Source organism: Oncorhynchus clarkii, chromosome 10, assembly GCF_045791955.1.
Source record: "Oncorhynchus clarkii lewisi isolate Uvic-CL-2024 chromosome 10, UVic_Ocla_1.0, whole genome shotgun sequence".
Lineage (NCBI taxonomy): Eukaryota > Metazoa > Chordata > Actinopteri > Salmoniformes > Salmonidae > Oncorhynchus > Oncorhynchus clarkii.
This window is the reverse complement of record NC_092156.1, coordinates 13480244-13494044: the sequence shown is the minus strand read 5'-3', so window position 1 is coordinate 13494044 and position 13801 is coordinate 13480244. Positions and strand designations below refer to the sequence as shown.

At 42.8% G+C, this 13801-nt stretch overlaps 1 protein-coding gene across 1 annotated transcript in view; it reads right to left on the bottom strand.

Moving 5' to 3' along the window:
- LOC139418030 (PDZ and LIM domain protein 4-like) overlaps positions 1-13801 on the bottom strand; it is a 44829-nt gene that overhangs the window by 14174 nt on the left and 16854 nt on the right. Inside the window, exon 3 of the mRNA XM_071167126.1 lies at positions 427-514. Coding sequence (XP_071023227.1) covers positions 427-514 — 88 coding nt within the window. The remainder of the gene's footprint in view (positions 1-426; positions 515-13801) is intronic.

Genomic DNA, 13801 nt, shown 5'->3' with positions numbered 1-13801 from the left:
TCAATATAGGCATCGGTCTGCTGTATATAGTTTCAACCTTCAATTGATGACCGATGCTTTTCATTTCAGGCCTTTGTGTGACCATTCAGCCCAGTTGACAGGGATTTCCCCACTGAAGCGACATGGGAAAGCGACCAACATGACAACCAATGCCCACAATTAAAGAGGAATGGTCATTTCTCAGATGTCCCAGCCACAATACACGCATTGTCTGCTAGTTTTGACTCACACTGGTCAGTGTCGGGAAAACTCTGAAAAGTTCAACGGCAAGGGCTCGGCTTGCTTGAGTACGCATTTGGCAGATAATTGTTTTGAAACAAATTGAGGCCCAATTTCAATACTTTCCAACTGACAGATGAACTCTAAATCATGTGAAAAACAGTAGATCTGTATAATCGTATCCATGTAAACAAGTGCAGCTCATACCTGTGGGGACTCAGACTCCAACGTAGCCATGAATGGACTGGTCTTGCCATCTTCAATAACAGTTGGAGACCAGACTTTGTCTTCACACCTGAAAAACAATACCCAGGAAAGAGAGCTACGTTAGTCATTGTTTATCTATAAAAATGCTCAGAGGCTTTTAAAAAGGTCATATCTGCTCCAATCAATTTGTGTTTGCAGGTTATTTGCTCACAGCAGTCACTAAGAAGATGCTCTTAAAATAACATTTCTGGATATGATAGTTAGCGTGGAATAAAAGGGATGAAACTCAGGACACGTACACCATAACACAGTTAAGTTAACAAAAAAAGACTTGAACATTCATATTAAATACCACTAACCACTGCTGAATATAAGTGGCGTACGCCATGGGATGAGATTGTGCACTGCCCACCCAAAAATTATTTCACACAGTAGCAAGTGGCATGGTTCTTTGTTTGGCAGGCATAACACTGGCAGCTAAAGGTGACCACATTCCAGTACACTAATGATAGTCATCTCTACAGCAGATCAGCAAAACTATGCCATGAACTCAGTACATCTTGTTATTAGATTAACTCAACATGTTAAGACAGTCATCCAGGTGGACAGAAACAATAGGATGGAAAGGCTTAAATAAGGATAGTCTGCTCTCTGTGTCCGATGACAGTGAATGAAGGACAATGGGGTTTATTGTACAAAGTGATTTTTTCCTATCATGGCTAGGCCCATTTATGTACTAAATACAGAATCTGTTCGTATACTGTACGTTTGTCCTGTTTTAAACATGCAATAGGCTAGTCTACATGCCCTGTGCTACACGTCCCAGACAGAATTGCATCAGCCAGATTTAGAACTTCCCATAAAACCATATGGTAATAAAAAGATGAAATCCAAATTGGCATGGCATTATACAGCATTTAATGGCACACTTGAGGGGGTAGTGAACGACTTGAGGGAGTAGTGAAAGACTTGAGGGAGTAGTGAGTAATGCTTTTTAGAATTCCTGAACCATTTTCCAAACATGTCAGGGGTGCCATTGCTTGACTATTTGCTGTTATGTGGGCAGCTTCCAAAAGGCCAATGTCATGTCATCACACCAGCCCCAGCGAGGGAGCAGAGGGCAGTGTGCGTATGTAGAGGAACAAAGATGATTTTCCCTCCACTCAGTAAGTCAGACAGCTATTCATTCACACCTACGTACATAGATGCAGGCAAGCCTCTGGGGCAGGAGAAAACAATGATTCCTCTGAGTTCTCCACTGGTGTAAACTTCACAACTGGAGGATGAGGTCACTCGATTCAGCTGGCATGGCTGCGGCCACATGAGGCAATGCCTCAAAAATGAGCACAGAGGTGTTCGTATCAAGGCTGCTTTATGGGCAAGTGTTTGATGGATGAGCTGCAGACTGCGTGGGATGATCTGACCTTCCAACTACTTATATCAAGACTTTATATCCCAGGATGTTTCCTTGGATACATATGAACGCTCTATTGAGAAAGTCAATTGGCGGCAAATGAATTGACATTTGCTTAAATACAAAAGAACCATAGAACATGGTAAGAAAGCCGTGAGGAGGACCAAAGACGTACGAGTGGAAACAGAGGCAGAGGCCGATGGAGAGGCAGACAATATGATACACACCAATAGGCCAGGCACAATGGAACATATTGTTTTCAGTGATCTAGTTTAGCATGTGCTCCAATAGAGTCAGCGTTTGAGGGATTAGTGGAGAAACTGTCTGCAAGGGATCCGAGCTGTGCAGAGCGCCAACAACAAACAGCCTCCTACGCTCTGCTCAATGGCTTCCAGTGCCAATAACCCAAAAGGGAGACATGTACTGTATAGGGAAGATCTTCAGAGCCTGATTCCATGGCTGAACTAACTGTATTGGGTCTGATCCTTCTCCATCTCCCCTTGCTCATAAATGAGTGTACAGTTGAAGTCGGAAGTTTACTTACACTTAGGTTGGAGTCATTAAAACTTGTTTTTCAACCACTCCACAAATTTCTTGTTAACAAACTATAGTTTTGGCAAGTCAGTTATGACATCTACTTTGTGCATGACAAGACATTTTTCCAACAATTGTTTACAGACAGATTATTTAACTCTACCACAATTCCAGTAGGTCAGAAGTTCCCATACACTAAGTTGACTTAAACAGCTTGGAAAATTCACAAAAATGTCATGGCTTTAGAAGCTTCTGATAGGCTAACTGACATCATTCGAGTCAATTGGAGGTGTACCTGTGGATGTATTTCAAGGCCTACCTTCAAACTCAGTGCCTCGGCTTGACATGGGAAAATCAAAAGAAATCAGCCAAGACCTCAGAAAAAAAATTGTAGACCTGCACAAGTCTGGTTTATCCCTGGGAGCAATTTCCAAACGCCTGAAGGTACCACGTTCATCTGTTCAAACAATAGTATGCAAGTATAAACACCATGGGACCACGTAGCAGTCATACCGCTCAGGAAGGAGACGCGTTCTGTCTCCTAGAGATTAACGTACTTTGGTGCAAAAAGTGCAAATCAATCCCAGAACAAGAGCAAAGGACATTGTGAAGATGCTGAAGGAAACCGGTACAAAAGTATCTATATCCACAGTAAAACGACTCCTATATCTACATAACCTGAAAGGCCGCTCAGCAAGGAAGAAGCCACTGCTCCAAAACCAACATAAAAAAGCCAGACTGGTTTGCAACTGCACATGGGGACAAAGATAGTACTTTTTGGATACATTTTCTCTGGTCTGATGAAACAAAAATAGAAATGTTTGGACATAATGACCATCGTTATGTTTGGAGGAAAAAGGGGGGCGCTTGCAAGCTGAAGAACACCATCCCAACCGTGAAGCACAGGGTGGCAGCATCATGTTGTGGGGGTGCTTTGCTGCAGGAAGGACAGGTGCACTTCATAAAATAGATGGCATCGTGAGGCAGAACAATTAAGTGGATATATTGAAACAACATCAAGACATCAGTCAGGAAGTTAAAGCTTGGTCACAAATGGGTCTTCCAAATGGACAATGACCCCAAGCATACTTCCAAAGTTATGGCAAAATGGCTTAAGGACAACAAAGTCAAGGTATTGGAGTGGCCATCACAAAGCCCTGACCTCAATCCTATAGACATTTTGTGGGCAGAACTGAAAAAGCATGTGCGATCAAAGAGATCCCAACTTATTATGGGAAGCTTGTGGAAGGCTACCCAAAACGTTTGACCCAAGTTTAAATTGTTTCAGGCAATGCTACCAAATGCTAATTGAGTGTATGCAAACTTCTGACCCACTGGGAATGTGATGAAAGAAATAAAATATGAAATAAATCACTCTACTATTATTACATTCTTATTATTTCACATTCTTAAAAAAAAGTGGTGATCCTAACTGACCTAAATATCTTCCCTAAATGTATATAGACTTTTGTTTTCTACTGTATTATTGACTGTTTGTTTATTCCATGTGTAACTCTGTTGTTGTTGTTTGTGTCGAATTGCTATGCTTTTTCTTGGCCAGGTCGCAGTTGCAAATGAGAACTTGTTCTAGCCTACCTGGTTAAATAAAGGTGAAATGAAATAAACTAAAAATATTATATTTTTTGCCTTCCTGTGATTCCAGGTGCTGTAGGTGTCCTGGAGGGCATGTAGTTTGCACCCGGTGATGCATTGTGCAGACCACACCACCTTCTGGAGAGCCCTGCGGTTGTGGGCAGTGCAGTTGCCATACCAGGCGGTGATACAGCTCGACATGATGCTCTCGATTGTGCAGCTGTAAAAAAGTTAGTGAAGGTTTTTGGTGACAAGCCACATTATTTGAGCCTCCTGAGGTTGAAGAGGCGATGTTGCGCCTTCTTCACCACACTGTATGTGTGCGTGGACTATCAGTTTGTCAGTGATATGTACACCAAGGAATATAAAAAATAAATAAAAAATGTAAACCTTGCCACCTTCACTGCTGCCCAGTCGATGTGGATAGGGAGGGTGCTCCCCAAGTCCACAATCATCTATTTTGTTTAGCTGACATTGGGGTTATTTTTCCTGACACCACACTCTGGGAGCCCTCACTACCACTGTTGTGTCATCTGCAAACTTGATGATCGAGTTGGAGGCCTGCATGGCCACGCAGTCGTGGGTGAACAGGGAGTACAGGAGAGGGCTGAGAACACACCCTTGTGGGGCCCTGTGTTGAGGATCAGCGGAGATGGCCCATCAAGAAGTCCAGGACCCAGTTGCACAGGGCGGGGTCAAGACCCAGGGACTCAAGCTTAAATGATGAGTTTGGAGGGTAATAGGGTGTTGAATGCTGAGCTGTAGTCAATGAACAGCGTTCTACATAGGTATTCCTCTTGTCCAGATGGGATGGGGCAGTGTGATGGCGATTGCATCGTCTGTGGACGTATTGGGGCAGTAAGCAAATTTAAGTGGGTCTAGGATGGCCGGTAAGGTGGAGATGATATCAAATCAAATTTATTTATATAGCCCTTCGTACATCAGCTGATATCTCAAAGTGCTGTACAGAAACCCAGCCTAAAACCCCAAACAGCAAGCAATGCAGGTGTAGAAGCACGGTGGCTAGGAAAAACTCCCTAGAAAGGCCAAAACCTAGGAAGAAACCTAGAGAGGAACCAGGCTATGTGGGGTGGCCAGTCCTCTTCTGGCTGTGCCGGGTGGAGATTATAACAGAACATGGTCAAGATGTTCAAATGTTCATAAATGACCAGCATGGTCGAATAATAATAAGGCAGAACAGTTGAAAGAAACTGGAGCAGCAGCACGGCCAGGTGGACTGGTGACAGCAAGGAGTCATCATGTCAGGTAGTCCTGGGGCATGGTCCTAGGGCTCAGGTCCTCCGAGAGAGAGAAAGAGAGAATTAGAGAACGCACACTTAAATTCACACAGGACACCGAATAGGACAGGAGAAGTACTCCAGATATAACAAACTGACCCTAGCCCCCCGGCACATAAACTACTGCAGCATAAATACTGGAGGCTGAGACAGGAGGGGTCAGGAGACACTGTGGCCCCATCCGAGGATGGGATATGGTCCTTGACTAGTCTCTCAAAGCACTTCATGATGACAGAAGTGAGTGCTACGTGATAGTAATTTAGTTCAGTTACCTTGGCTTTCCTGGGAACAGGAACAATGGTGACCATCTTGAAGCATGCAGGGACAGTAGACTGGGATAGGGATTGATTGAATATGTCCGTAAACACACCAGCCAGCTTGTCTGCGCATGCTCTGAGGACGCGGCTAGGGATGCCGTCTGGGCCGGCAGCCTTGCGAGGGTTAACACGTTTACTCACGTAGGCCACGGAGGAGGAGAGCCCACAGTCTTTGGTAGTGGTTCACGTCAGTGGCACTGTATTGTCCTCAAAGCACGCAAAGAAGTTGTTTAATTTGTCTGAAAGCAAGACGATGTCCATGACAGGGCTGGTTTTCTTTTTGTAATCCACGATTGTCTGTAGACCCTGCCACATAAGTCTGGTGTCTGAGCAGTTGAATTGCACTTCCACTTTGTCTCTACACTGATATTTTGATTGCCTTGCGAAGGGAATAACTAGACTGTTTGTATTCGGCCATATTCCCAGTCACATGGTTAAATGCGGTGGTACGTGCTTTCAGTTTTGCGCGAATGCTGCCATTAATTAGGGAAGGTTTTAATAGTCACAATGGGTACAACATCTCCTATACACTTCCTTATAAAATTCCTCATCGAGTCAGTGTATACATCAATGTTTTTGTCCGAGGCTACCTGGAACATATTCCAGTCCACGTGATCCAAGCAATCTTGAAGCGTGGAATCCGATTGGTCAGACCAGCGTTGGATAGACCTAAGCACTGGCGCTTACCGTTTTAGTTTCTGCCTATAGGAGGGGTGAGTAGAGTAGCAGAGGTCGAGCGTGTTACTCTCATGTACTGCAATCGATATGCTGACAGAATTTAGGTAGCCTTGTCATCAAATTAGCTTTGTTAAAATCCCCAGCTACAATGAATGCAGCCTCAGGATATATGGTTTCCAGTTTGCATAAAGTCCAGTGAAGCTCCATGCTGGCCGTCTTGGTATCCGCTTGTGGGGGGATATACACGGCTGTGAAAATAACGGAGGACAGTTCTCTTGGGAGATGCAATCAAATGCCGACTGTAAGGAATTCTAGGTCAGGTGAACAAAGGGGCTTGAGTTCCTGTATGTTGTTAAAATTACACCATGAGTCGTTAATCATGAAACATACACCCCCGCCCTTCTTACAGGGGAGAAGTTTATTCCTGTTGGCGCGACGCACTGAAAATCCTGCTGGCTGTACGGACTCTGACAGCATGTCCCAAGCTAGCCATTTTTTCAGTGAAACAGAGTATGTTACAATCCCAGAATATGGATGGTTTAATTCGGCAGCTGTGAGAAAATTCCATGCCGCATTGACTAGAGGGGAGAAGCTACCCTCAGAACAAGATGACGAGCAACAGCATTACATCAACGTCTTCCTGTTATCAAATGAATCTGGACTCCTCCTGATCCCACTGAAAACCAGTCTTTTGATATTACACCATTATAAATCAAAACCATCATGCTGCTACTTCGTTATCAGTAACATGACAAGATCAAATGTAGCCTCTGATCTTGGAGATTGGTTGAAACCACACTTATGGGGTCTCCTCACCAGACCTGGGGGATACTTACTAGATTCCTGATTTTGAAGACAAATCAAATGGCAGCAGCAGGGCTGGAGTCTCCCCTCCTGACCACCGGCTCACTTGCAGCGGCATTTTCAACCGCAACATCAGTGCCCTGGGATGACTTTTCCCCTCTTTGGCTGTCCCCTTCCTCCCTAGCAGGGGTACTGTGCATCAAATCCCTGTACCATTCATAATTCCACAGCTTTGACTCACTGTCCAGGCAGTCAGACCAGGACAACGGTGGCAAAACTTCCTCTCCCGCTTTGTTTTGCTCTCACCCTCAGTACCCCTCTCAGCCTCCCCCCCAACCCACTGGTCTCATGACTTCATTAGTTGGGAGGTGAGATGCACCACAGCTGGTCCGTGTCTTCATTGAGGCTCAAGATATACAGTCCAGCTAAGGGAGACATGACATGTTTCAATACGGCCCCGACCTGCCAGGTTTCTGTCCGCCCGAAGCTGACGCCACAGTAAACTTGGAGCGGGGCCTGTTTAGTAACGGCCAGTCTCCCTGCGAGACACACCTTTAGATCAGGCTGCCAGAAATGCCGAACTAGCAGAGCCATTTTCCCTCACAGCGCAGTGCTGAGGGAGCATATCAGGGGCTGGAAATTAAGCAAGGGGGTTGGATGGGTTGACGTGGTGACTGTGTCAAGCTCTACTGAAGCTGGGCCCGGGTTCACGATAGTGTGTTTAAACAACGCATCTTTCCTACAAACCGGCCAAAGACGTAACACGCGCTTCCCAAAACACTACGCAGAAAGAACGGCCGCTAAGTGCGTCTTAGAATGTGTCGATACTGATATTTTATTTAACTAGGCAAGTCAGTTAAGAACAAATTCTTATTTACAATGACACAGCCTACCAAAGGGCCTCTTGCGGGGACGGGGGCCTAGGATTTAAAAATATATATATATATATAATAAATACAATATAAATATAGGACAAAACAGAGACAACACTACATTAAGCGAGACCCAAGACAACATAGCAAGGCAGCAAAACATGACACACTGCATGGTAGCAACACAGCACTATGCGATCTCTTTCGATAGCTTTCTCCATTCAAATCTGTCCTTCACAATAGTGACGGATCAGCTCCTAGAGAGATATTACCACCTACGGCTGCAAATATTGAGGTGGCTTATTTTAATGTAGATTTGGCACATCATTGCGCAAATGTTAGGCTACGCGTCATGAAATATGTTGAGACGAATTAGACAGCCTACAATTAGCAAAATAACTCAATTTATTGAACATTAAATACATTTCAATCATATTGAGATGTACCTAAAGGTTACCCTTTATATTTGAATGCAGTCATCTCGGTTTTCATTTGTATCTTTTTCTACGTTGCTTGTTTGTATCAATTGCAAAGACATTAGCAACTGCGTGGTCAACTTTGTTCTGGAGTCAGACAGACGGCTACACCATGCGATTCTATGTTTAATTGAGATGTGATTTATACACAGGAGGGCAACAAAAAATATATACAACAAATCCTCTCCTGCGAGTGGTGGGGCAGGTGTTCGATTACGAGCGTTTTCAATTGAAACGTTAACGGTGGTTTTGGGAAACAGCGCAGAGATTTAACGATGCGCCTATGAAGGTTCCAACAATGAACTTAGCCTTAAGTTGCTGTTGGGAAACCGGGCCCTGGCGTGTCTTCCTCCGCCTTTCTCTTTCCTTCCAACTGCTGTGTGACAAATGTCTTTTCCAAAAACAGCTGCTCTTCCAAGCCCAGTTATGAACTGCATAGATTTCTTTGACTTGCTTTCATGAGGCTCTCTGGTAAGCTACTAAGGGCTTCTTCTATGAAGGCTCTATAAAAACAGGTTATGAAAAAAATAGTCAAGAAAGTAATGAATTCAGAGGTATAACTTAGACTTTCTTGTACTTAAGTGCTTCAAGCTTCACTGCAACCAATGTCATTTTGGTTCACAAGCAGAGATGTATGCTGATATATTTATCCAACGGCAGCACCAGAAAATTACAGGCCTCTCCAGCCTCACAGTGAGTCCTTTATAGCAGAGTCTTTTAATGAGGGCTTGGTCTGTTGTTCTCAAAAATATTATTTTCTGGGTCAACTTGTCCTCCGCCTCTTCTGGTCATTCCAAACAAAAATACATCTACAAGTTCAATACTTCCATCTCCCTGGGAAACATAACCCAAGTCATAGACGCTCTCTGCTACCACATGGCAAGCAGTACCAGAGCACCAAGTATGGGACCAACAATACTTCCATCTCCCTGGGAAACATAACCCAAGTCATAGACGCTCTCTGCTACCACATGGCAAGCAGTACCAGAGCACCAAGTATGGGACCAACAAGGCTTCTACCCACAAGCGATAAGACTGCTAAACAATGAATCAAATGGCTACCCAAATGATTTGCATTGAGCCCTTTATTTGTATTTTTTTACTGACCATGCATACTCACTGGACTATAACCACACAAGCAATCGTCACATATGCTGCTGCTACTCTGTTCATTGTCCATCTTGATTGCCTAGTCACGTTTACTATATGTAGTGCCTTCAAAAAGTACACACAATGTCAAAGTGGAATTGTGTTTCTATATTTTTACTCATTAAAAGCTGAAATGGCTGGAGTCAATAAGTATTCAACCCCTTCGTTATGGCAAGCATAAATAAGTTCAGCAGTAAAAATATGTTTAAGTCCTAAGTTACATGGACTGTGCAGAAATAGTATTTTAAATGATTTTTGAATGACTACCTCATCTCTGTACCCCACACAGAGGTGGGGTACCACAGTGGAATAGTGAATTTCAAAGACTAGGGAGTTTTCCCCAATGCCTCCCAAAGGGCACCTACTGGTAGATGGGTAAAAAAAAATGACAGACATTGAATATCCCTTTGAGCATGGTGAAGTTATTAATAACACTTGATATAACTACACCCAGTCACTACAAAGATACAGGCACCCTTCCTAACTCAGTTGCCGGAGTGGAAGGAAATTTCACAATGAGGCCAATGGTGACTGAGAACAGTTCAAGTTTAATGGCTGTGAGATAACTGGAGATGGTTCAACATTGTAGTTACTCCACAATACTAACCTAATTGACAGAGTGAAAAGGAAGCCTGTACAGAATAAGCGGTATAAATAATTTCTGAAGGTATTGTACATATTACCGCAACTACCTCATACCCCTGCACATTGACTCAGTACCGGTACTCCTTGTATATAGTGTCCTTGTTGCTATTTTACAATGAAAATATTTCCTTTTTATTTATCAACATTTTCTTACTTTTTAACTCTGCATTGTTGGGAAAGGGCCAATACAGTAAAACGCATTTCATGGTAAAGTCAACAGCGGTTGTAGTCAGCGCACATGACAAATACTTTTGATTTTGACATGCAACAACATTCCTGTTGTCAAGAAAACAATAAAGTTAGCATTATCCATATTAAGCCCTCCAAAATCTCCCCTCCCTTGTGCTCCCCTTACTGTAAGTGTGAAAGGAATGTACCTTCTGAGGTTTCAAATACAGGTCAAATATGTAACACACATTACATAAAGTGAGGGACTTGAAGTGCCCTATATCCTCTGGGTTTAACCTCTAGTGACACCCCATCCCGTGAATGGGACCGTTATCATCTGACACTAATTAGCCTAACGCAACAGACATAAATATTACTAGAAAATATTCCTATTCATGAAAATCACAAGTGAAATATATTGAGGCACAGCTTAGCCTTTTGTTAATCACCCTGTCATCTCAGATTTTCAAAATATGCTTTACAGCCAAAGCTAGACAAGCATTTGTGTAAGTTTATCAATAGCCTAGCATAGCATTTTGTCCAGCTAGCAGCAGGTAACTTGGTCACGGAAATCAGAAAAGCAATCAAATTAAATATTTTACCTTTGATGAGCTTCGGATGTTTTCACTCACAAAACTCCCAGTTAGATAGCAAATGTTCCTTTTTTCCAAAAATTATTTGTGGGCGAAATAGCTCCGTTTGTTCTTCACGTTTGGCTGAGAAATCACCCGGAAATTGCAGTCATGAAAACTGCAAAAAATATTCCAAATTAGCGCCATAATAATCGACAGAAACATGGCAAACGTTGTTTATAATCAATCCTCAAGGTGTTCACTATTGTGAAGGACAGATTTGAATGGAGAAAGCTATCGAAAGAGATCGCATAGTGCTGTGTTGCTACCATGCAGTGTGTCATGTTTTGCTGCCTTGCTATGTTTATCTATTCAATAATATATCCATCGGGAGTAGTTTTTCAGTAGGACCGATTGGAGTAATGGCTACCTCTGTATTTTACACGAGAATCTCTGGGAGCATCAGGTGACCACTTGCGCAATGTAGCCGCCTACAGGTATTCTTCAACATAAATGCGTAAAACTATGTCACAATGCTGTAGACACCTTTGGGAATACGGAGAAAGAGTAATCTGGTTGATAGCCCATTCACTGCTCAATAGGGATGCATTGGAACGCAGCGCTTTCAAAACATGAGGCACTTCCGGATTGGCTTTTTCCCAGGCTTTCGCCTGCAACATCAGTTCTGTTATACTCACAGACACTATTTTACAGTTTTGGAAACTTTAGAGTGTTTTCTATCCTAAGCTGTCAATTATATGCATATTCTAGCATCTTGTTCTGACAAAATATCCCGTTTACTACGGGAACGTTTTTTTTCCAAAAATGAAAATACTGCCCCCTAGTCACAAAAGGATAAGAGAGAAATCCAATGCTAAACTACACTATACATGCAGTCAATGTAATTGAATTTCCAGTCATACACACACAGCACAAATCTGCCCCGTAAAGTAACATTCTCATACCCACGTGGATTTTCCCCGCCTCCCCATTCCACCAGCTCCATACCTAGCACTGAATGCTAGCAGCTCATTTCAGCTGGGGCTGGAGAAAAGGGTGCATAGTTATCGGTGCAACACACCATCCAGAGTCAGCAGCTCAGGCCAACAGAAATTACTCAATGGTGTAGTGACAAAGGTCACATGCCAGTAGATACCGGGGCGTCGTGCTGCTGTGTTCACCATACCGTCATGTGACCTGCCTTTTGGATGTTCTCATTAAGCCGTGGAGAATAGAAAAGATGGATGAATGTGAAACAGAATTCACTTATTTGGTTCTGCAGGAGAGGTTGGATGGCATTTAATCTCTAACCTACAGTTATGGTTTCCCTAATCATTTGCTCATGCTCCTGACTGATTGAAAAGAGCATGCATTTGATGGAGTAGAGGCTAACAAAATAAAGATAATTTTTGATTCATATTGCTTGATGAAATATGTCAGAGCCAAGATTAATTTAAAAGCATTAAAGTACATTTATGTGAACTCGACATAGAAAGACAAGTTGAGCTTTCCTACAGCAATGGGCCATTCAGTTCACACTCGAGATCGCACTGAACTCAACCTTGAGTATCCTTAACCTGTTATGGCTGCATCCCTTTGTTCTCAATTTCCGCCTGAAGACATACCCTAATCTATCTGCCTGTAGCTCAGCCACAGATGCAAGGATATGCATATTCTCTGTATCATTTGAATGGAAACATTCTGAAGTTTGTGGAAATGTTCTTTGAGTGTAGGAGAATATAACAGATGATCTGGTGGAAGAAAAGAGAAAGAAAGAGCATACGTTTTGTTTTTTATTGTTGTAGTAACATCTTTCACATGTACTAGAATAGCCACACAGTCAGATAGGATGCTGGAGATAATTTTGATGGATAACGCAAGAGGGCAACTGTAGGTGTGCAAAGATTCAGACTGATAACTTCAGGAATGGGTGAGCTACATGACATTTAGCATGAAGTCACCCAGGTGTCCCACACAAGTTGCCCAAATGTACCCAAGTGGCTGAATTGGTGAAATGACCTATAACTATATACAGCAGTGCAAATAACTATATACAACATATCAAAAAGCAATTCTAACACACAAAAAAAAAAAATGTACAAAAAATAATTAAAGAAAATAAAAACAGTACACCCCTTGAAAGTCCTCGTCACAATATTTTGCTGCCTGTGCCATGTCCCATAGCAGTCTCTTTCTGATGTAAAGCAGAGGCAAACTGAACAAGTGGTGCATTTCATGCGACACAGAACACAACGACGCCTCCATGCTGTGCCCTTTTGGCCCTGAGGCACAGTCATGCCTGCAGTAATGAACTGTGGCATATGAACACCACTGGGGCAGAGGTAGAGCGGGCAGCTTGGCACCGGGGGCTCCCAGTCGGAGTCGCTATCACTGAAAGAAAACATAAAAAAATATTTGTATTGTATGAGCCTTTTATCATCACATAAAATAAACAGATATGTATTGTATAGAGCAGAGGGAACAGTCACTAAGGTGAAGTGCTGTTCCATTCAACTCCGGCCATTGTTGTATGTACACACACACACACACACACTGCAAAAAAATTATATTTTTTTATATATAATATATACACTGCTCAAAAAATAAAAGGGAACACTTAAACAACACCATGTAACTCCAAGTCAATCACACTTCTGTGAAATCAAACTGTCCACTTAGGAAGCAACACTGATTGACAATACATTTCACATGCTGTTGTGCAAATGGAATAGACAGCAGGTGGAAATTATAGACAATTAGCAAGACACCCCCAATAAAGGAGTGGTTCTGCAGGTGGTGACTTCAGACCACTTCTCCGTTCCTATGCTTCCTGCCTGATGTTTTGGTCACTTTTG